Here is a 24,370-nt window from a genome sequence, read left to right on the forward strand (position 1 = left end):
TGTATAGTTTAATAGCATTGAACAACAAGGAAGTTTTTTTTTTAAACTTTTGGTGCGTTTTTCCTCACTGCCTATACATAACTCTATAAAATCATGTGCTTAGAGTTAGATTTGTAAAGTAATAGTTTGCTTATATACTTAATTGTCCCTTACATTATTCTAAATTACAATGGGAAACAAAAAGTTTCTTTAAAAACTTTTAAGGCGTTTCATTTCAAACGGCTTAATAATAGCTTACTACTACATAGCTTATTATAAATTTGTAATGTTTGCTAGTAAGTTAATTTAATAAATAGTAATAGTTAATATACTTGATTTTCACTCACATTATCTAATTTAAATAACAATGAACAAACGATAAGTTTATTTCTTAAAACTTTTGAGGTTGTTTTTTCCTCTCCTCTTGATAATAGTTTATTTACTAAATGATTTGTTTTGTATGCTAATAAGCTGGTTTGTAAAAATTAGTAACATAATCTTCGTTAACAGTGTTATAGCTTGTTTTCTACCAAAAAGTTTTGATAGCTCAAGTTTTTTAAATATATTAATTTAGCAAAGAGAGTCATTAATTTTAATGTTTCAGTTAATTCTTTTAAATTCCAATAAATTTTTTTTCTTACTTATGCTAGTTATGGGTAAATTAATTTATTACAAACCGTTTTATGGGCTGATGTGCTGGTTTTGGGTATAGAAATTTTTTTATTTGTTAATTTAGCCGCTTCCAGCTTGTTCCCTTTTGTGTTTTCTTAATATAATAGACAATTTTTTATATATTCGTTAAAGTTAATTACTTTTTTTTAGTTTACACGCTACCGATAAGTTAACTTAATAAGAAATTCAAGTGTACTAATAAATTTGGTTTTCTGTGAAGTAGCAATTATTTAACCTACTTTATTCTATCTTTTCTTTTTAAAAGTTTTGATAGCGCGAGCTCTAGTAATTTTTTTTATCATAATACAAAAAAAAACTTTTCTTTTAGCTTTGTTATTTTCGTTCTACTGAATGACTTGAATAAGAAAAGCAAGATTCGGAAAGTACAGTATTTGAATATCTGCAACAGAAGGCACAATTCCTATTTGTTTTAAAAAAAAAAAAACTTTTTTAATACTTGCAATCGTTGCACGTAAATCAAAATTATTTAATATTTGTCCCCAATTTACACTGCCTCTGACTCTCTTCTCGAGTATAACAAGGGGTAGCATTGTTGAAGAGTGCTCACTCGAGAGGGGTTGCTATTACGTGCTCTTTGGCAATATTATAGTCAAAAGTTCATATATCCATATATTATTTTTTATTAAACCTAACCCTTTATCCCGATATATTGAAACGTTTAATGCAATGCAATGCTCTACTAAAAACACCGTTGTACTAAATAGATGATAAAGTAAAAACATATAGTAGACTTATTCTAAGAGTTTAGGAGTAAGTAAGGTACAGAAAAATATTAAAAAATCAACTATATTAAAAATTATTATTACATCGCCTTTTATGATTTATACAGAAAATACCGGCACCATCATGTAAAAGAGAGTGTAATACGTCTAAATGAGTTTATTTACTATCCCTACCCCACTATAGGGAGATCAGGAAATGATTTCAGTATTATTGCTCGTGGTGTGAGTAGATCCTGGCTAACTTGATGTATGGCACTTAGCTTTATTAAAAGCATGAAAGATTTCTAGGTTCCCTTTAAAAGTGCAGTTTCCATTAACATAGCTTAATTCATTGTAGAGCACCCGCGAGCAGCAAAGAAAATTTTGGTCAAGTATTAATTTACTAGTAAATTTTAAAAGGTAATTAAAAAAAATTTGTAAGACTGCAATACTAAGGAATAGAAAATTACATGCCATGAGGGTACCAGGAAGCCACAAAAGCTTTAGCCCCAATCTCAGTTAAAGGATTTTCTGTAAGATCCCTAATGGTTATGTAAAAGATAAATATTAATAAATACTTAACAGGAGGGACACCTGGAACAACACCGTCGCCCCGATAGGTCTTATTATATAAGCAGTTTTACTAAAATTATTTCTAAAATGCAATTATATTGGTCTTTAATAACCTGACTAGACTGATAAACTGTGCGAAGCCTCGGCTTACGCGGTTTATTTAGATGTTACAAACAGAAAGTTTTTGGAAAAACAATAAATCTAAACGTTTAGAAAACGATTGGAAAAAGTATAACAAGATGTGAAAAGATGCCTTCAAAAGCAACACAACATGATAAGTATATGCAAGAAAGAAGCTATGTAATATGATAAAACGTACAGTAACAAGATCTCTAAAAGTATATAAAAAGATGAGAAGTTCAAAGTTAAGATAAAATGTAAGGTATATTACTACACCTTATTTAAAATTAATGTAAAAAAAGTTCAAATAGGGAGTTCCAGTGGTAGTACTAAAGAAAAACAATGTAATGCATAAAATAGTCAAAGATTGAAGTGAAAATGGGTAGCAAACTTAGTGCAACGTAGCTCCTACGATTGGTTTATTCCTATCTTATATAGTCGCTTCCAAATTAAGGTGCCTTATAAACCGTCCCCAAGAAAAGTAACGAATAGAATAAAAAACTTACAGTTCCGTCAAGGCAATGAGATGGGAAAACGAATCGTCTTCAACTGATTTTATTTTGTTATTCCATAAAGATCTACAATATGTTAATAACATAGTTATAGAATTTAAAAAATACTGAACACGATTATTAAGACTCTTAATAATACTAAAAGGAAGTAACTGTATAATTTTAGTAAGCGGCGAATAATTTATGATTTATTTGAATAACGTAAGTGAACAGAATATTATATAATGAAATATTTTATGATAGGATCATAATTATGGCCTTACAATAAAGTCAAATTACGGAGGCCAGAAAACAATTCTTTGCTGATGAAGGTAAGTTGGTTAGAACCTAAATTCCTTAAAATTTACGTCAGTAGTAACATTAGAAGCAAAATTTATAATAAGTATGGTAATAATTAAGCTTAAAATCCATCCATTTGGTCCTTTAATATTAGTGAAAAACAATATATATAGCAAATATGAAAACTCAGAAAAAATTAAATTCTAGCCAAGGAAGAAGACTGTAGTTGCAATAGATTAGCAAGGTAAAATAAAAAAAATTTATCAATTAGCTTATGGAATGACCCGCAAGCTTTTTAATAAAAAATAAGAATCTTACAATGTCTTCAAGGCAGTGAGGTGAGAAAACAAATCGTCTTTAATTGACTTTAATTTGTTATCTATTAAAGCTCTACAAGTAATATGTTAATAATAGTTATAGAATTTAAAAAATACTGAACACGAATATTAAGACTCTTAATAATATTAAAAGGAAGTAACTATATAATTTATCTAAAAAGCTAAATTATAGCTAACGGAGAGAGTTGTAGTTGAAAAAGATTAGCAAAATAATGCTGCTTGAATTTATCAATTAGCTCATGGAAGAAAGTTCATCGTGAGATAATCCACAACATTTTAAATAAAAATAACAAACGTACAGATCCGTCAAGGCAACGAGATGAGAGAACGAATCGTCTTCAATTGATTTTATTTGACTATTCCATAAAGTTCTACAAGTAATATCTTATAACATAGTTATAGGATTCAAAAATACTGAACACGATTATTAAGGCTCTTAATAGTATTACAAGGAAGTAACTATACAGTTTGTCGAGTAAGTAGTGAACATTTTATGATTGATTCGAGTAGCATGAATGAACATAATATTATTATATAATAAAATAGTTAATGATAGGATCATAATTATAGCCTTACAATAAAGTCAAATTACGAAGGCCAGAAAACATTCCTTTGCTGATGAAGTTAAGTTGGTTATAACCTAAATTCCTTATAGTTTACGTCAGTAGTCATATTAGAAGTAAAATTAATAAGTACGGTAATAATTAAACTTAAAATCCATTCAGTTTGCCCTTAAAAATTGGTGAAAAAACAATATATAGCAAATATGAGAACACAGAAAATTTAAATTCTAGCTAACGTAGAGGGCTGTAGTTGAAATAGGTTAACAAGGTAATGCTGCTTTAATTTATTGATTAGTTTATTGTTATCAAAACAGAAAAATAAAACAAATAAAGTTCACCGTGGGATAATCTACAAGCGTTTAAATTAAAATTAAACATACAATATCGTCAAGGCAATGAGATGAGAAAACGAATCGTCCTCAATTGATTTTATTTTGTTATTCCATAAAGATCTACAATATGTTAATAAAATAGTTATAGAATTTAAAAATACTGAACACGATTATTAAGGCCCTTAATAATATTATAAGGAAGTAACTGTATAATTTTAGTAAGCGGCGAACACTTTATGATTTATTTGTATAACATAAGTGAACAGAATAATATTATAAAATAAAATAGTTAATAGTAGGATCATAATTATGGCCTTACAATAAAGTCAAATTACGAAGGCCAGAAAACATTCCTTTGCTGACGAAGGTAAGTTGGTTAGAACCTAAAATCCTTATAGTTTATGTCAGTAGAAATATTAGAAGAAAAATTAATAAGTATGCTAAAAATTAAGCTTAAAATCCATCCATTTGGTCCTTTAATATTAGTGGAAAAACAATATGTATAGCAAATATGAGAACTCAGAAAAAATTAAATTCTAGCTAAGGAAAAAGACTGTAGTTGAAATAGATTAGCAAGGTAAAATAAAAAAAATTTATCAATTAGCTTATGGAATGACCCACAAGCTTTTTAATAAAAAATAAGAATCTTACAATGTCTTCAAGGCAATGAGGTGAGAAAACGAATCGTCTTCAATTGATTTTATTTTGTTATCCAATAATATTCTACAAGTAATATGTTACTAACATTGCAATAGGATATAAAAAATACTGAACACGATTATTAAGGCTCTTAATAATATTACAATGGAGTAACTATATAATTTATCGAGTAAGCAGCGAACATTTTAAGATTGATTCGAGTAGCATGAGTGAACAGAATATTATTATATAATAAAATATTTAATGACAGGATCATAATTATGGCCTTACAATGAAGTCAAATTACGAAGGTCAGAAAGCAATTCTTTGCTGATGGAGGTGAGTTTGTTAGAACCTAAATTCCTTATAGTTTATGTCAGTAGTAATATTAGAAGAAAACTTAAAAATTAATATGGTTGTTATTAAGCTTAAAATCCATCCATTTGGTCCTTTAATATTAGTGAAAAAACAATATGTATAGCAAGTATGAAAGCTCAGAAAAATTAAATTCTAGCTAACGAAGAGGACTGTAGTTGAATAGATTAGTAAGGTAGTACCTATAAAAATTTATCAATTGGCCTATGAATTAACCTACAAGCATTTTGAAAAAGAATAGGAATCTTACAATTCAGTCAAAGCAACGAGATGAGAAAACGAATCGTCTTCAATTGATTTTATTTTGTTATTCATTAAGTTTCTACATGTAATATCTTATTATCATTGCTATAGGTTTTAAAAAATACTGAACGATTATTAAGACTATTAATAGTTTTACAAAAAGTTATATAATTTTTCTAGTAGCCTATTGATTTTATAAAGTACGGAGAACAATATATGATTAATACGAATAGCATGAGTAAACAGAATATTATTATATAATAAAATATTTAATGACAGGATCATAACTATGGCCTTACAATAAAGTCAAATTACGAAGGCCAGAAAACATTCCTTTGCTGATGAAGGCAAGTTCGTTATAACGTAAATACCTTATAGTTTATGTCAGTAGTAATATTAGAAGAAAAATTAATAATAAGTATGGTAATAATTAAGCTTAAAATCCATCCGTTTGGTCTTTTAATATTAGTGAAAAACAATATATATAGCAAACATGAGAACACAGAAAAAATTAAATTCTAGCTAACGAAGTGGGCTGTAGTTGGAATAGATTAGCAAGGTACTTCTAAAAATTTATCAGTTGGCTTATGGAGTAAGCCACAAGCGTTTTAATAAAGACTAAAATCTTACAATTCAGTCAAGGCAACGAGATGAGAAAACGAATCGTCTTCAATTGATTTTATTTTGTTATCCAATAATTTTCTACAAGTAATATGTTACTAACATTGCAATAGGATATAAAAAATACTGAACACGATTAAGGTTCTTAATTATATTACAAGGGAGTAACTATATAATTTATCGAGTAAGCAGCGAACATTTTAAGATTGATTCGAGTAGCATGAGTGAACAGAATATTATTATATAACAAAATATTTAATGATAGGATCATAATTATGGCCTTACAATGAAGTCAAATTACGAAGGCCAGAAAGCAATTCTTTGCTGATGGAGGTAATTTGGTTATAACCTAAATTTCTTATAGTTTATGTCAGTAGAAATATTAGAAGAATAATTAATAAGTATGCTAAAAATTAAGCTTTAAATCTATCCATTTGGTCCTTTAATATTAGTGAAAAAACAATATGTATAGCAAACATGAGAACACAGAAAAAATTAAATTCTAGTTAACGAAGAGGGCTGTAGTTGGGATAGATTAGCAAGGTAAAATAAAAAAAATTTATCAATTAGCTTATGGAATGACCCACAAGCTTTTTAATAAAGAATAAAATCTTACAGTTCAGTCAAGGCAACGAGATGAGAAAACGAATCGTCTTCAATTGATTTTATTTGACTATTCCATAAAGATCTACAATATGTTAAAAATAAGTATAGAATTTAAAAATACTGAACACAATTATTAAGACCCTTCATAATATTATAAGGAAGTAACTATATAATTTTAGTAAGCGGCGAACACTTTATGATTTATTTGTATAACATAAGTGAACAGAATATTATTATCTAATAAAATATTTAATGACAGGATCATAATTATGGCCTTACAATAAAGTCAAATTACGAAGGCCAGAAAACATTCCTTTGCTGATGGAGGTAATTTGATTATAACTTAAATCCCTTATAGTTTATGTCAGTAGTAATATTAGAAGAAAAATTAATAATAAGTATGGTAATAATTAAGCTTAAAATCCATCCATTTGGTCCTTTAATATTAGTGGAAAAACAATATATATAGCAAATATGAGAACTCAGAAAAAATTAAATTTTAGCTAACGAAGAGAGCTGTAGTTGGATAGATTAGCAAGGTAATGCCTCTTAAAATTATCAATTGCCTTATGGAATAACCCCAAGCGTTTTAATAAAGAATAAGAATCTTACAATTCAGTCAAGGCAATGAGATGAGAAAACGAATCGTCTTCAATTGATTTTATTTTGTTATCCAATAATTTTCTACAAGTAATATGTTACTAACATTGCAATAGGATATAAAAAATACTGAACACGATTAAGGTTCTTAATTATATTACAAGGGAGTAACTATAATTTATCGAGTAAGCAGCGAACATTTTAAGATTGATTCGAGTAGCATGAGTGAACAGAATATTATTATATAACAAAATATTTAATGATAGGATCATAATTATGGCCTTACAATGAAGTCAAATTACGAAGGCCAGAAAGCAATTCTTTGCTGATGGAGGTAAGTTTGTTAGAACCTAAATTCCTTATAGTTTATGTCAGTAGTAATATTAGAAGAAAACTTAAAAATTAATATGGTTGTTATTAAGCTTAAAATCCATCCATTTGGTCCTTTAATATTAGTGAAAAAACAATATGTATAGCAAGTATGAAAGCTCAGAAAAATTAAATTCTAGCTAACGAAGAGGACTGTAGTTGAATAGATTAGCAAGGTAGTACCTCTAAAAATTTATCAATTGGCCTATGAATTAACCTACAAGCATTTTAAAAAAGAATAGGAATCTTACAATTCAGTCAAAGCAACGAGATGAGAAAACGAATCGTCTTCAATTGATTTTATTTTGTTATTCATTAAGTTTCTACATGTAATATCTTATTATCATTGCTATATGTTTTAAAAAATACTGAACGATTATTAAGACTATTAATAGTATTACAAAAAGTTATATAATTTTTCTAGTAGCCTATTGATTTTATAAAGTACGGAGAACAATATATGATTAATTCGAATAGCATGGGTAAACAGAATATTATTTTACAATAAAAATTGCATGATACGATCATAATTACAAACTTACAAAAAAGTCAAGCTGAAAAGGCGAGCAAACATTTTTTTAGTGATGACGGTAAGAGCGTTATCTACCAAATTTCTTATAATATAAGTCAGGAATAATTATGATAGAAACTTTACAATGTATAGTTCTAAGTAAATATATTCTTACAATTCCTTGTTATTATTAGAAAAAAATACATTGCCGCTAAAAAAACACTTAAATTAAAAAAAAATGTTATCTAGAGAATATTTACGTCTACTCTATAGCTTTTTCTTACTAACTTAAAATAAAGATATAATGGAAGTCAAATCTTACATGGACGTTACAGCAGTGTTTAAACTTGCTCCCTTCGGTGGAAAAGTATCCAAGTTGCACCCTCTTAAATACCTTTAAAATATGTATGCATTATCGTAAAGGACGTTACAACATCAAGTATAATGCTAAAAGTTCTACTGAGTAGATACTTAATTATAGTCAAAAGTATATTATTAATAAGACATTAACTAGGTCTTCTGACTTTAAATTAAGATCATTAATATTCTGGTCTTAGGGATTTTACGTTCACAATGTGTCAGCAATTTGTAAGGCAGGCATGGATACTTACATTTTTTCATGGGCGGTGTATGTCCCTGGGCAGTGAGATTCTTGTGCATACTGCGAATACACCCATTTCCCTTGAAAAATAAATATGAGTACGGCAAAGAGACAGCCCGCAAGCGGCATACTGACAATAATTACCACTTTTGACACTAACTTGCTCTTAAATACTTGCAGAATAATGTTGTGTATGTTAATTGTTTAAATATTTGCATTCGTACCTTTATATATTAACGCAAGTTAATCACCTCTTCCCTGGTTAGTCTGTCAAAAGTAATAACGCAAAATTTCCTAATATGTTTACTTTAATGCTATGAATAATGAAGTATTATTATAAAAAACCTTAACCGAATAATAAAAAATTATTTTTACTTATTCTTATTAAAAATTCTTCTTTGAGTTTATAACTTCGTTTGTTATTTTGAAGAAGATATAAAGTAATACAATTTTTATAAAGAAAATAAATATTTATTTTTTTTACTTTTTCTAGTTTTCATGAATATTTATAAATAGATATTATTTTAACTTATTATTATTTTTTGTTTCGCTAAAAATATACATGTAATATTTTATTTTTATATATATATAAGTTTTTTTACCAGAATTTTATAAGAAAAAATGAAAATAATAAATAAAATATATAAAAAAATTTTTTATTATTATATAAATTTTTTTTATTTTGAATAGTCACTTAACACTGCTTTGATCATAAATTTCTTTAAGTTCGTTGTATTTAATGAATATTTGTATTCATTAATTTTAATTTCCTTTATAACTACTAATTTTTATTATAATTAATTTCTTTTTGGGTTGTAATAATAATTATAAATAGAATTTTTTTAAAAAAGTTTATAATTATCACAAAAATTTCAAAATAATGATATCAAATATAATGATACTACATGAAAGTCAAGAACTTTTAAGAATGCAATTATTATATATTTATATTAATATACTTATTTATTTTATATATAAAAAAAATTATAACAATTTCTATTACCCATGATTTTAATGAGAAATACTGGGAATTATACATAATAAAAGTGAAATAGTAATTCCTACTTTTTTTTGAAGAGATATAGTAAATATAATTTTTTAACTTGATTTTATTAACAAAATGTACATTTTCTTTAGTTTACTTAATATTTCTATAGGTTTATTATATTAAGTTTTAATAAATTTGTATTAATCATAGTTTATTTTATAATAAATAATCGTAGCACGGGCTGGGAATACCACGTGATAATGCTATTTTATATTGAATTCCTTTTTAATTTCATTAAAAATAACTGGATTGGTGTTTACGTTCAAGTTTAAAATAAACATTCCCAGTTTCAAATTGACCGATCAGGAAAGTTTTATGACGAGCTAAATAAAATATTTTTATAAACGTATTATATTGCGATATACTGCTTATTTTTTCTAGATATTTAATTAGTATTACTGTAACAGGGTTTTTTCAGGTCTCCCTAGGGTTGTGGGCTGTTGTAGGAGTTTTGAGGGTTAAATGTTTTACAAAAAAAAAAAAAATGCCATTACAAACGCACTCCCGTGCTTTGTGAGTCGGCCTCTTCAGATAAAATTATTGAGGCAGGTCTCATTGTCACTAAAATATTTTTATTGTTAGCGAAAGTCTATAAACTATTTATATACTATAAGATTTCAGGCTGTTTTTACAATTCTATCCTGTAAGTAATATAAACACCATTATTACCCAATAAAGCTAATATTGGAAACAACCATAAAGCTAAACTTTTGTAGTGTATCTTATTTTTATAGACAAAAATTATAGTTTTTTTATTCTTTTTTTTTTTTTTAACTTTTCTTATAGTTTAAGTTAGAATTAGGTAAATTGTTTAATCCTTGTTATAGCATTTCAATTATCTGGTTACTGTAACCTAAGTGAATTTTTTCTTTTTAGGTTTGAAAGGAACTTTAGTTTCTTAGTAATTCAGGTGTATTACACTTTACGAAATAATTGTATATTGTAAGCTACGCTAACACCTACAGTTTAGTTGAATCTCTCGAAGGTTTAGCTTAAGTCTTTATTTCAAATAATAATTAGTTTTACTAAGTAATTTGAACTTATAATTTCAATATAAAAAGCCTATTTTATTTTAGAGTTACAAATATGCAAACACTACTTAATTTTTAAAATTATTACAAATTTGAAAAGGTAACGTCAGTTTTCTTTTTGCTTTTTTATACCTGCAAAATATAGTTTTTGTACGACAAACTATATAGATATAAAAGATCCTATAAAACAGATAAAATAAGTGCATCGAACGGAAGTATAAAAAAGTCAAAGAATAAAGAGTATTAAATAGTAAGAACACTTGACGTGCTAAGAAAAAAAGTAAATCAAAGGAATGTAAGGTAGTCAGTTAGTAACTTATTTATACTACTACTGATGGGTATACCAAAAGAAGTATGTAAAACGGTTTACTTGACCACAAAATCTACCTTACAAGATTTTAGAGTTTGAATTATATATAAAATATATATCTGATAACATAGATTGTAATAAATAAAGGGCGAAGATTACATTTTATTTTAAGTAAAAAAGATAAACGGATGGACTCTGGAAAAAGGCCTACATAGGTTCGAATTTATCTTCACAGTTTAACTTAAACCCAGACCGAAAATAAACAAAGCTATCAACCATTAGGAAAATAAGAAGTAAAAATATTTATAAGTCTCTAACACAAAAATTCTTTTTTAGTTTTATCAACAACCTTCTTTAAAAGGTCAGAATCTACATAAAAATCTAAAAATTTCTCGTATAAAAACTACAGGCGGCCTGCGACGGGCATCAAACAGTAAAATTTTAAGAATTTCCTAAAGTAAAAGAGCCAAAACATTTTAATTTCGTCTTTATTCATTTATGTAGTCTGACAAGTTTACCAATTAGACCCCATTTAAGGAGTTATTCCCAAGGCTTACAATAATTAACTTCGTGACTTGTGACCTAAGAATCTTCTCTGTGCCAAGTGCTAACGTCTCATGTTGTCAACCCTTCCTATTGAGACTGAAAAAATGTGAAGGGGTTGTCCATTTCCTGTAAAGGGCTCTATTACCCTCGGGATACTTAAAGCGTCAAATATCGGACTTCAACATTAGTAGGAGTATCAACCATTAGGAATCCCTAAAAATATCTAAAGGTTCCTCATTTGATGTGCAATCTTGCAGACCTTTTCCCTTAACCCACTCGCGTTAGATGGGCGTAAGGTTTCCTCAACCTCAGTGGCAACTTTCCTGAAGGGGTCATCGGGTGAAGTCACCCTACGCACCTGCATTACACCTCTGTTGAGCTGTAAATCAATCGTAACAAGCTCAAATATGCGTGAGTGGCATTACTATCAAGAGCCAAACCAAATTTATTACAGACGTTTGTCTGGCATCAATAAGAAATTCACTGGGGTCAAAAATGTTTGTATGCATTCCAATAAATAATTTAGATTTTATATAATTATTAGCTTCTCTCCTCGTACCAGTCTTTTAAATTGATATTGGACCGGTCAAGAAAAAAGTTGTAGCTAAAATCATTGACAGTAGCTTGGAATACATTAAATTTTCTTTTATGCTTATTAGGCCGTGCTACAAAGGCGCCATTTTTTCAAAAATCCCATTTAACTTTAACCAGTTTTTTAGGCGTCACCTCAAATATCTTGACTACTTTATACAATTGTTCTCTTTTTTCATGTATAGTGACTCCTTTTGAGTATACAACTGAAATAAACTTATTACCTTTATAATTTTTATTTCCAGGAACAGTTTCAATAAGGTTGATATATGACCTCTTTTTAAAATGATCTCTAAACATTTTTAAAGTTCTTCACTAATGAGTTTAAATCGTCTATTAACGATTTCAGTCATACACCTAAAAGGAAGCTTTAAATATGATTTATCAAGCAAGGAAAAGAAAGCTGAATGCATATAACTCTTGAAAAAATGATCCTTAGTGGCACTCGCTTTGCTGAAAAGTAGTTAACTTTAACGTAGAAATATTAACTCTTAAAATTTCTATGTTCGAATGTACTCATCTACAATAATGTCCAAAGCGGTGCTTTTTTACCACCAATTCCATGGATAAGACCTTATTCAAGCTAATCTCTAAAGGGGGCTATTTCTTTTATTATAATGCACTATGTTAACTAAGGGTTTGCGGTATTTTAACTTTTCTAAGTGGTTGATCTTTAACTGTATCTTGAGGAAGAAATGGTAATTCCAGGTTTCTTCGAATTGAAAACAGCAGACTCCGAGACAGACCGGGGAGGGAATGAACATTAGTACCCTGCTTCCAAAGAAATTCTCTTAATACTATCTCAAAAATAACCGTATAAAACCAAAAATTACAATCAGGAGAGAAAAAAACATTAAAAATGTTACGATCAATCGTTATAACCTTTTCTCGAAGAACTGACGTTTGAGAATAGTAGAAGGCAGCCTTCTAAACATTCATCTCAAAATGCTCCTTGCCAGCCAACGAGATGATGGCAAAAGGGTAAGTTAAACTCTACACGGTAACCGGTTGAGGAACACATGGATACCAGCCGCTTAAGAATATTTTAAATTTTTTCTCTTTTCCGCAGCACTAGCCGTTTTCCCTGAAACAGAGGTGTAGGCATAATAATTACCCGTTAGTAGGTTTCCAGAGGTATGCGGATAATAACCACTCTTGTAAGGTGGTCTGAAGCAATTCAGAAGAGTACTGTAAGAGTTCATCTTGTCAGCATCAAAATTTTTGTAACGCTAGCTATTGTTCTAAATGAACGAAGTAATAGCATTGTAGTTAGGTGCAAGATTACAGAAAAATAAACTGTGGTATTTTCTAAACCGGAACATTGGAGGAAAAGGAACGTCAATAAAGATTGAATCAATAGCTGTTTTAAAAATTTGAATGGGTATGCCTGCTTTTGAAAATGTGAAGAGGCTAAGATTTAGGTATTCGTCAATTTTGTATATAACTTTAAACTTTTCATTATTATATAAGAACTCTTTATCGATAAAGCTTTGGAGGTAAAAAGACTCTCTATATTTTTATCACTTAGAAAGCAATTGAGTGCAGAATAATACTTATATAATTTTCCCTTAATACAATGACTTTTGTAGTTGATTTTATAATGGTTGGGGACAAATTTTCAAAAGGAAGAGAAGAATTCGAAAGAGTTATAAAATTGCATAAATATGCAACAGTTGTAAATAAAGAACCATATCAAGTCTGCCTTTTTTATTAACTTAGTAAAAATAGCAATGCAACCAAAGTAAGTATAAGTTGATGATAAAAGGCACGCTGGTTAGTGGCTAACGTTAAAAAAAGTGATTTGCAATGCGCACTCTATCTGATTTATTTAACAGAAGCTATCTTATTAAATTCAAAGTCATATCAACGAATATTAACTTATGAAACTCTTCAATATTAAAAGCACTCATTAGGCCATCGATATTTAATAGATAGAGGTAGCCCTTCCGATAGAGTTCAATTTTAAACAGGAGAACAGGAACCAAGAGTGGTTTCTAAATAAATTGGCGACTTCTCTTTCAAAGGAGGCATGGAGAGAAACAAATAAAATTTAAGTGCCTAAAGAAGGGAAGAACCAATGCCAAAGTGTAGTAATACAGGAAGTTTATACCACCTTAACTTTTACAAACTGTTGCCTACAACTAAGAAATAAATTACTAAACGAGGGCCAATGACCAGTTTTACTTCCAAATAATATATATATACGTGAAAAGGTCAGTTTGGATATAGTATAAGTTTAATATTGCAAGTTCCTTCTAAAAAGGAAGCAAGTGTTTAAATGAGACGAAAACAAAAGGATTTAATAGAAAGGTAAAACGGTTTCCGTAGTATTCCCTGTTAATACGCTTAACTCGATAACAATTTTAATAATAGAGCAGGCAAAATTCAAGAATGGTATAAAAAATTGTTGTCAAGTTAAATAAGCAAAACAGATTTAAGTAATTTTTAATAAAGTAACAAGTCTAACAATTATAGATAAAAAATAAGTATTTTAATAAAAAAGGGTATACTATAGATTGAATAAGTAATAGAATAACTAACTAAATAATAAAGAAATATATTTAAAAACAAACAACTAAAACAGCAAAATGAACAAAAAAAAAAAAAAAAGAGAAAGCTGGATACCAAAAAGACGAAGTGTCACACATTATAGCACTGGCTTACTGCAGATGTGATTTATGATGGATTGCTGCTTAATTTACTTTAATTAAGGGAGCAAAAACCACATGTTCCTTAACGATTCTATGCGCCATTAACGAGGATAGGTGCGCGTTATCATAGCTAAATAGTATATAGTAAAAAGACGTAGAAGCAAAGTAATAAAAATATTAAATGAAAAGGGATGGATTAGTTTCCGTTCCATAATATTATAAATATAAATATATATATATATATAATTAAGTAAATATAATAAACTATAATCTTAGCCATAGCTCTCCCCTCTATTACTAGGCCTAAGAAATGTTTTGACCGGGAGTACTTGGCAACCAAGGAAAAGTACTAATTAAGAAGCTGTCAAATAAGATAAACTTAAATAGGCTGGAGGGTACATTTCCTATGTAGTTAGCTGTTGTGCCCAAAGCAAGGGGGCACCCACCATTTTCAGAAGGTGATTTTTTAGTATTTGTAGTCGACGAATATGTTCGTTTAAAAAATAGACACAAGTGGTAGAGTCATAGACCATCAGCGGGAGTATAACTACGGAAACTCTTTTTTAAATGCAGTTTGCTTTTCCTGCATAGTAAGGGGTCTAACACGGCTATAGCTTTCTTGGTTTTAAAACGACTTAAGAAAGATGTGGAGTTCAGCTTAGTCCTTCGTCACGCACAATTTCGAGATATCTAACCTTCTTAGATCGAGGAATGAGAGTTTACTAGGGATCTAGGGAAGTATCCTTCCCTTTGTTATAATTACAAAGCTACTTTTCGGCTAGTTAATTATAAGCCTCCCTGTTAAAAACCATGTCTCAACTACTGTAAACTGAGACTGTACGTTTTTAAACACCAGACAGGCGGATTTTGAACTAGCAGATTTTGAACTATAATATAAGGCTGTGTTGCCAACGTAGTGAGCCTAGTTTCTATTTTTTTTTCGGCAGTTGTGGCATGTCGCGCATGTAGATAGAAAAAAGGAAAGGGGGTACTAAGAAACCTTGTGGAACACCACCTTTGATTGTCTAAAAGCGGACTCCAATGAATTTACTCTAGCAGTTAAGGTTCTATTCTTTAGGTATGAGGTGTACCACCACAGTCAAGTAAAAAAGGGAGCTAGATCGTCGTGCCCTCTTTTACCGAAGAGTCTTCTTAATATATCTAAAAGAACGCACGTTTTACTTTTTTTTTTAAGAAAGCTTCTGTAGCTTCTCTAGTAAGCCTGATTATCTAGTGAATTGTGGAGTACTTAATTCGAAAACCAAATTAAAAATTAGACAGGACGCACTTGCCATTCACTAATTCTTATAATTTACAAGGAACCCCGCTTCTACCTCCTTTCTAGGCCGGACAACAAGCTTTTTGGGTGATAATCTTTAATAAAACAGTTAGAGGAACTAATTATAGGAATGAAAATTATGTAAGCCAATTTCCACAGTTTGGGGAGGTAAGCTGTGGTGAATATTTGAATTAATTAACCTTAAAATCGTAGAGATAGCTCGTGAAATTAAGTTCTTAAGCATTATCAGGGCGAGGCTTTTCTAGTATTAAGGGGTTGGATAATAGTTTTAAGATTCCGCACTGGTGATAAGCTTAACGTTGTTACATATGTTAGATCCTAAATGGTTAGTAGCTATGGTGGACACATACTTAAAGCGGTGCGCATTCTAATCGATATGAGTAAGCTTTCAGTGCATCAGCAAATGCCTCTACTATTTCGGAGGACATGGTAGCTGAGGCGTCCAGCACCATGGATGAGCGGTGTTATGCCCCTAGTCTCAGTAGTTCGAATGGTTCTTGTTAATTTCCTTCAAGAATTATTCTCTGGCCCAAAGTCCCTAATTTTTTTGGCCAGCTTTAGTTAAACCAGGCTTTCAAATTCTCCTTAATTTCAAATATTGATTGTAAAGTTTTTTATCGCTTGGAAACAAGAGTTCGGATATCTTGCTTTCGCCTTCTCTTAATCTGAAATCTAATGTGGTCCATAGAGTTGTATTGTTGGTTTTTGTGGGCTTACTATAGTTCGCTTTTATAGCTCCTTCCATTTGCACAACAGCCGTGTCTAAATCAAGTATTTTCCCTATGAATTGCTCCATGGTGTCTATGCTTGTCTAACTATTCCCGAAATGGGTGCCAAACTGGTTACTTTTTCAACCCAGGTTACCGAGACTGACTTATCTCCTATCTATATGAAGATGGGGTTAGGATCCGAAGAGAGTACAAAGCGTTATTTGACGATAACAGGTACTTAAATAATTTATGATACTGTGATGATTTAAGCCAATAAAAATTAAATATTTTTGTCGGTCATTCCGGCAAACCTTATTTCATTGTCGCTCTTCCGCCTGCTATTCTACAAAGGGTTTTTGAAGTTTAAATCTCGAGACATAAAACCCCCCGCAATTTTAGGCATTACCTTGTCGAAATATTTGTAAGGGACAGTAATATTGACTATCCCAATGTAACAGAGCTCTATATTTACGCAGACAGCTTCTAAAGTTACCTCTATAAATTAGAACGCTTGGTGGGTAATGTTTTATCCAGTTAAGGCAGCTACGCCTTCTCCTCCAGTATCTTTCCTGTCGTGTAAGTGAACAGAATAGTTAGGTGCCTTAAACGGTTACCTTCCTTCAGATGTGTACAAGATGTAAAATTTTGTCCAGGTTCATACGGGCAATAAATTTCTGAGTTGGCCTGCATTTAGATAATCTAAAAATTAGTTAATTTCTAAATTAGCTCCTTAATGGATCGCATTGGTAAGTGTTGCTACAAAGTTATTCTTCAGGTCGTTTAGGGAGCTGTATTAGTTGCTTCAGGTTCTAAGTTCTGTTTAGTAGGCGGTGCGTAGCTTATATTTTTTTTAAATGAAAACTTTCAGAATTCTTGAAAGCTTTTTTAGTTGAAAAATTATTATGAATTTTTCTCAGAGGAGCATATTTCTGGTGGTTCTGCATCCTCTACAATTTGAAACATGCATTCTTGGGCAATTAGGGCAGGTAGGCTTTTCATTTTCGCTTTTAGTGCAGGAAGTCGAGCAGTGAGGGCCATTGCATTTAGCGCATTTGTAGCTTGGCTTAGAGTATTACTCTGTATGTCCAAATAGTTGACATCTATAGCACTGACCAATCCACCCCCTCTTCTTTTCAGGGAATCAACCGACACGGCGATACACCCATTACTTTTCAAATTTAAGCTCTTGTTTCCCATTTTAGACGCCTTGACGGGTAGGGGTAGGGGTTGTCTTTCCTTTTCAAAGGAACGCATTTTAATTACTTCAGACGGGTTGAACCGTTAAAACAGAAGAACCGCCTTTACAGTTTCTGTATCCATTTCTGGGAAAATATCTGGAATAACCACTTTAAACTCATTTTCAATAGGCAGCTTGTATCCGCAGAGGTTCCAATCTCCAAACTTTCCTCGTCTAACGGTCACCTTAGCTTATGTAACCCTCCTCTAACTTACTTTTTTTCCTTTAATACACCCATTTACTAAGATTTGTTCCTCTAGGTCTACAATTCTCGAAACTCATTTTAAAATCCCTCGTTTAAGCTAAGATCTTAGGGCTTTGTTTACCGATTAATATTGTAATAATCCTTGTAAAGCATTGAGCGCACCACTGTCTAATTTGGTGCCCAAAGTGTATTTTATCATTACTCAGTTTGGAACATATTTGCTGTATACATGTAATCAAATATTTGTCTAGCTTGGCGACGCTATTAAACGCAAGATTCCGGACACTGGAAAGAACACCATGTTCAGAATATCAGAAATTCTCTCTGCTGCACGCTAACTATAGCTTATATAAATGATTTTACTTGATCTCCGCAACATTATATATATTTTTTACTTATATTTTAACAATCAAGAAGCAAAGGTTTATAAGTATAAAAAAATAACTTTTACGATAATACTAAAATGGATAGAAACGCCTAAAGAGAGCTAAAAGAACGACCACGGCTAGTGAACAATTTTATATTAAAAAGTGTTAAAAATGCAATATGAAAATATTACTCGTTTAATAATCCCTTAAAGAAGTATAGTTGTTTTTAAAAAAAAAATTGTTTGAGTTAACAAAACTTTTTGTCTTCTGTAGCACTATGTTTAAATAATGTTGTATTTGATAAAAATAGTTTTTCATGAAACGAATGTTTTTCAAAACGCCCTATCCCTTTTTAAGTAGAATATATTAAAAACTGTGGTTTAAAATGACAGTAATTTGTCATAAGTTTTGAGAGCAGTCTGAAACTATAAATGCTTGTTTCAACACACTTGTCAACCCCTTTTTTCTTGATATATAAATCTTAAAGCCTATTTGCCAGGTGGAAGTAAAAGTGTGGGATGAAGCGAGTAAATAATAAGTAACCATTACGGTTAAACAGTATTATGAATTGCCGTGTTAAAGTTAGCAAAATTATTTAAATACATAACACTACGTTTTCACACTTTTTTCACTGGCATATTTTTTAATTCTTATAGCAGTGTAAGTGAATAAATTATGCTGTAAACCACCTCATGTGCTTAATATATTCCAGAACATTTTCAATATAAAATAAGTTGACGCTTCTATGTAATGGGTATTTATTTATAGCCAAACTTTCAAGTAGAAAAATAATTAAAAATATTTTATAAAATACTAAACGGCCTCATGAAGCTTATTACTATCAGAATGCTAATTAATTTAATAATTTAGACGTCCTCGGCATGGTACGCTTATCATCCGTAAAGACTTCAAGCTTAATATAATTTTAACTTTAAAAAAGAATATTGAATTAGCCTATTTTTTTTTTAATGAATACGAATATTAAAAAATTCACACATATATAAGGAAGTGAAACAAAGAATCTTCTACGATCCAAGGTTTTATTTTCTAACATTAAGAAAAAAATATACACAACAAAAAAAGAATTTTTCTAAAAATAAATACTAACCAGTTAATGTTAAAAAGAAAACCTTACAATGCTAACAAGCTAGAGTGACTCGCAAACGTTTGGGTGCTAATATAGTTAAGTTCATTTTCTTGTAAAAGTCTTAATGCAATTATTAATTTAAAAGTTTTAAAATAAAATTTATAACAGTAAGCATGAAGGCACATGCTTTACCTTCATGAGTATGAGATGACATACGGGCTTTTTACTTTTAAAAAATACTAAATTTTCGCACTGATAAAGGATAATTTTGATCTAAATTTATTTAGTTTCCATTATAAAAATGTAAAACAATAAATAAGAATTATTACTTTTAATTCGTGTTTCGCTATACTCTTCTTGGTGTTATAATAATTATAAGCCGTAAAAGCTGATAGGATAGTTCAGCTTTTACAAAAACTGTACAAACTCATTTAGAGTATATTACTAATTTAAAATATAATTTAAAAACTTGACATCATTTTCAGTATCATTTGCCTTAAGTTTAAGAAAAAAACTGAAGGGACTAAAGCCAATAAGAAGTTATGTCTTAAAAAATAGATCGATGTAAACTGTTTGTAGAAAACATACTTATTTGTTATGTCTTTGATAGACCTCAATAATTTAAATTTTATTTTTATTAGTTATATTTTTTTATAGGCATTTGTAAGTCGTTCACTTAAATAGACTTTCACTTTACTTATGAAGCCGAAAAATATATTTAGTCGTTTGGGGTTAGGGCCATTTAACTGTGAAGTCTATATTTATTTTAAATCGAAATTAATATTGAAATATTTAAGGGGTTTTATCTAAAGTCTGTCTACAAGGTTTTCTTAAAACTAGTATCTACGAGGTTTGTTTTTCCTTAAACCGAACCTATGCGATCCTTCTTTGAATATTGCCAGACCGTAAATAATAAACAAGGAAGGCAAAATACCCCGCGGACAACTACAGGCAAAAAAACAAGGCTAAAAGAGGAAAAACCCTCTGCTTTTATTAATCGTAATATTATATAGTTATACTTTAAAAAAAAAAATTAAATTAAACACACGGGATGAATTAAAATGTATCAAGTCAAGTTTTCGGTGTCAACTAATTGTATGGTTGTAAGAAAATCACATAGTTGACAATTAATGTCTTGTTTATTTATTTTTAACTTTATAGAGAATTTATTTTTTTACTATTAAAATTATACTGATTGCCTCGCAGGGTTGGCGGGTGGCACAAAAATGAGTCCACGGCTTCTAAAATCTAGCTTACTTAAAGGCTGCCGCTGCCCTGGATAGTGAGGAAAGAGGTGATATTACCGGCGTAGTGGCTTGAGTGCTTTGTGGAGAGGAAAGCAGGTCCGTCGGGGTATTATCGGGAGTAAACGTACTTTGATCAGTATTACTCGGAGGCTTCAAAGCATTACATTTATTGCTATGAAAACTGTTGTATTCTTTAATTTCCCCCTCATAAGTACATTATTTACTTTTATAATCTAAGTACTCATAATGAAGACGAGGGCAGCAAAGGAAAATTTCAACAAAAGTAATATATCTTATGGATGTTATACTATAATCAGAGATAGGACAGAAAATAATAGAAAAAACAACTATTTTGCTTACATATTAGTCTTAGTATTAGAAGATTCGGGCTTCATTTCAGTTATTGGGTTCCCATATAAGCCCCTATTATTAGTCGACAAATAAAATTAAAAAGAAAATTTTTTTTATATCTTTATTTTGAGCAAATGAATCAGAAAGCGTACAACTATAGAAAAGACTTTAGGTTTGTAAATGCTTTATTTAAATAAGGCTTTATTACTAAAAGCAAAGTTATTCTTGTTTTTAAATGGTTTGGTACGATTTTGGCAGTTGTAGACTAAAATAATGAGTAAAAATATTTGTTAGAAAATCTAGTTAGTACTAAAAATGGATTCCATTAAATAAAAAACGAACCAGTCGTTCTAATAAGTTTAATTAAAGTTAGAAATGTTTTAAATATTGCAAGGACGAAAACATTGCATTTTAGAGGGCAGTAAGATGGTTTTCATTTAAATTTAATTTTTTGTACAATGCAAGAGCAGTTAGCCTCAGTACTAGAATATAAATATGTAGAGAGGTTTTACAAATATTCTAAAGGGCTGGTTCGGTAAAGGGACTATCCTCCAATGATGATATCGTATTTCTGGCAAGATTCGTAAACTGAAAAAGTAATATAAGTCAATGTAAATATCGTGAAAGCCTTTATAAGGTAAAGGGAAAAGGATGGTAGTATACTATCACACATGACTATTAGTGAACTAGATTTTTCCTTGTTTTTAAATGGATTGGTATGATTTTGGTAGTTGTAGAAAAAAAAAAATGAGTAAAATTTTTGATAGAAAACACGTTATTACTAAAAATGGAATCCTTTAAATAGAAAACCAGTCACACGTTGTAATAAGTTTAATTAAACTCAGAAAATGTTTAAAATTTTGCAAAAAGGAGAACATTTGCTTTTCGGAGGGTAGTAAGTGGGATTCCACTTAACTCTTTTTGTACAAAGCAAGAGGAGTTAGCCTTAAAAATTAGAAAATATATTTATAAAGAGGTTTTACAAATATTCCAAAGCGCTTAATTTGGCAAAGGAGCTATCCTTTATTGATGATATGAGTTTCCCTTTGAGAATGCTAAATTTAAAAAAAGTAATAAGTCAAAGTAAATACCGTTAATGCATTTGTAAGGCAAAAGGAAAGGGAAGATAATATTCTGTAACACTATTACTAAAAGTAGACTTTTTCCTGTTTTTAAATGATTTAGATTCGGTTTAGAGAGATGTAGACAGAAATGGATAAGGATAATTATTAGTTTCTCTTTTATTTTTATTAATAAATTATTTTTACGAATTTGATAAGATTAATATGAGTATAACTTTTATGCAAGGAGATATATTCAACAAGTTGGGTTAATGCTAAGCGCTCTTGCATGGAAAACGAAAGAAAGAAAAGCGCAAGTATTTAAATTAAAGACATCTACTTTATTTGAAGGTAGAGTTAAAAATGGATAGTAGAAATATTAAGAGCGAGAAAATTAGGCTATTATTTATAATATATAATTAGTTAGGCGCACTCTATGTAATATATATACTAGTAAACAGCACTCTCACCAACAGTACCAGTATCCCATATAGGGCGAGCCTATATAGGAACCAGCACTGCTGGTTTTGCAGCCAAACCGAGCATAAAGCAATCGGCAATCAGCAAGAAAGTATGCTCAGCTCACAGTCAGTCATGATTCACCAACAGTGCCCTGTACTACACCAGGAAATGAGCCAGTATAGTACTAGCACCGTTAAACGCGAGAATCAATAGTCGATAGGCGAAGGCTGGACTAGACCGCAAGTATGCCAGGACGCAGCCGCCTGCTGGCAGCGCAGTCCCTTGGATGAGGGAGAATGCTATTATGTTACTCAAATCCTACGCCTTTCTGACAAAAGCCTTCGCACGCAGTTAGTGACTTACAAGCCACGAGCACGTATGACTCTTATATAAGTTAGTCTAAAAGCTAGTAGTAAACCTCTAAACTAGTCATATAACTTCCATTGATTTCCACAGAGGGTCGCCTCCGAAAGGTGGCCTTGTATACATCGCTGGATCAATAAGTTAAATTTTGATCATAAGTCATCGGCCAAGGTAGACTATGCTAAACTCATACCGACGGTAGTAGTGACGAACTGAATAGAATTCAATAAGACTCGAGATAATAGTAATCCTCCCGCTAATACATGGAAGCTAGCACCTGCCTAAAGAGTTATTCGCTGCGCAGTTTTTACCAATTTTAAGAGCCCATCTTTCGAAGTGTAAGTACAAAGCCTAAGTCTCTCCACAGTATTACAAGTTCCTTAAGTCAACTAGATTTAAGCAGGATAACCATATTCATGAGAGTAGTTTGGTAAGCATTCCTACAAGGTTGGGTTAGTATTGTTTTGGCTTAAGCATGCAGGACCCTACAATCATAGAGGGTTATTAAACAGCACATCATTTCCTTGAGTCTGATAACTATGCAAAAATTCATCGGTGGATGGCAACCTCTTGTCTAAATTCTGTGGCAAACACGTACCATTAGACGTAAGGTATAACGTACGCCGCGACAGCGTATTAGATGGCCCGATCTTTTTCGGACGCTTTATGACATGCATCTAGGGTATAAATTGAGTCAAAAGTCGGCAACGTTGCTTGCACGAAGAACGTACTAAACTTAAGGAAAGCACCAAGATATTGCTAACACACCAAGGCACAAGTCACTGAGAGCGTTTAGCATGGCCATTACGCATCCGGCCTATGCAGTTGCCTAAGCGTGTAGTAATCAAACAACAAAGGTCTGACTTTCTGCAGCCAAAGTTAAGTCTAGGAATCGTGCTAGTAAAGTCAACACAATTCGAATAAGAGCAGGTTAACTGCTGGTATTCTATATACGGAGTTTTGAGCACCTTAATTATATATAGTAGAAGCAGTTTTTTTTAAAATTAATTTTTTTTTATAATTTTATTTTTAACTGTTGTTATATGACTTTTTAGCAACGAGTGTTGGGCAATTTTTATTTAATAAATTAAGTGATTTATCTTTAATGTCTATAGTAAATATATCATCTACGCTATTTGAAAAGCAT

General features: G+C 30.4%; 1 protein-coding gene and 1 long non-coding RNA gene across 3 annotated transcripts; both read right to left on the reverse strand.

Annotated features, from left to right (window-relative positions):
* Positions 1-1,651: 1,651 nt before the first annotated feature.
* On the reverse strand, positions 1,652-2,912 carry LOC135122120 (uncharacterized). 2 transcript variants are annotated; one of them, XR_010279249.1, is made up of 5 exons: positions 2,842-2,912; positions 2,458-2,644; positions 2,343-2,395; positions 1,844-1,915; positions 1,652-1,776 (listed from the first exon to the last, which is right to left on the reverse strand). It is a non-coding gene; the product is annotated as an uncharacterized LOC135122120 (long non-coding RNA). The 2 variants fall into 2 exon arrangements; XR_010279248.1 differs by lacking the exon at positions 2,343-2,395 and having other exon boundaries at positions 2,573-2,644.
* Positions 2,913-3,427: 515 nt separating this feature from the next.
* Positions 3,428-16,928, reverse strand: LOC135122123 (leucine-rich repeat-containing protein 15-like). Its single transcript, XM_064046348.1, has 8 exons — positions 16,762-16,928; positions 6,585-6,656; positions 6,254-6,325; positions 5,978-6,049; positions 4,410-4,481; positions 4,139-4,210; positions 3,772-3,843; positions 3,428-3,566 (listed from the first exon to the last, which is right to left on the reverse strand). Exons 1-8 carry the CDS (start codon positions 16,926-16,928, stop codon positions 3,428-3,430), a joined length of 738 nt encoding a protein of 245 aa, XP_063902418.1.
* Between the last annotated feature and the right edge of the window lie 7,442 nt (positions 16,929-24,370).

This window comes from Zophobas morio, unplaced genomic scaffold, assembly GCF_036711695.1.
Source record: "Zophobas morio isolate AGI-343-1 ecotype UQ-CSIRO unplaced genomic scaffold, CSIRO_AGI_Zmor_V1 ptg000893l, whole genome shotgun sequence".
Classification (NCBI taxonomy): Eukaryota; Metazoa; Arthropoda; class Insecta; order Coleoptera; family Tenebrionidae; genus Zophobas; species Zophobas morio.

What these genes read in the sequence shown, in the direction of transcription:
- LOC135122123 (XM_064046348.1), bottom strand. Translation starts at nt 16,928, where the DNA reads ATGGAGCAATTCATAGGGAAAATACTTGATTTAGACACGGCTGTTGTG. An exon ending in CTCGTTGCCTTGACTGAACT is followed by an intron (nt 6,326 to 6,584) that starts GTAAGATTTTAT and finishes ATAAACTATAAG; the next exon opens with AAATTTAGGTTATAACCAAA. An exon ending in CTCGTTGCCTTGACTGAATT is followed by an intron (nt 4,482 to 5,977) that starts GTAAGATTTTAG and finishes ATAAACTATAAG; the next exon opens with GATTTTAGGTTCTAACCAAC.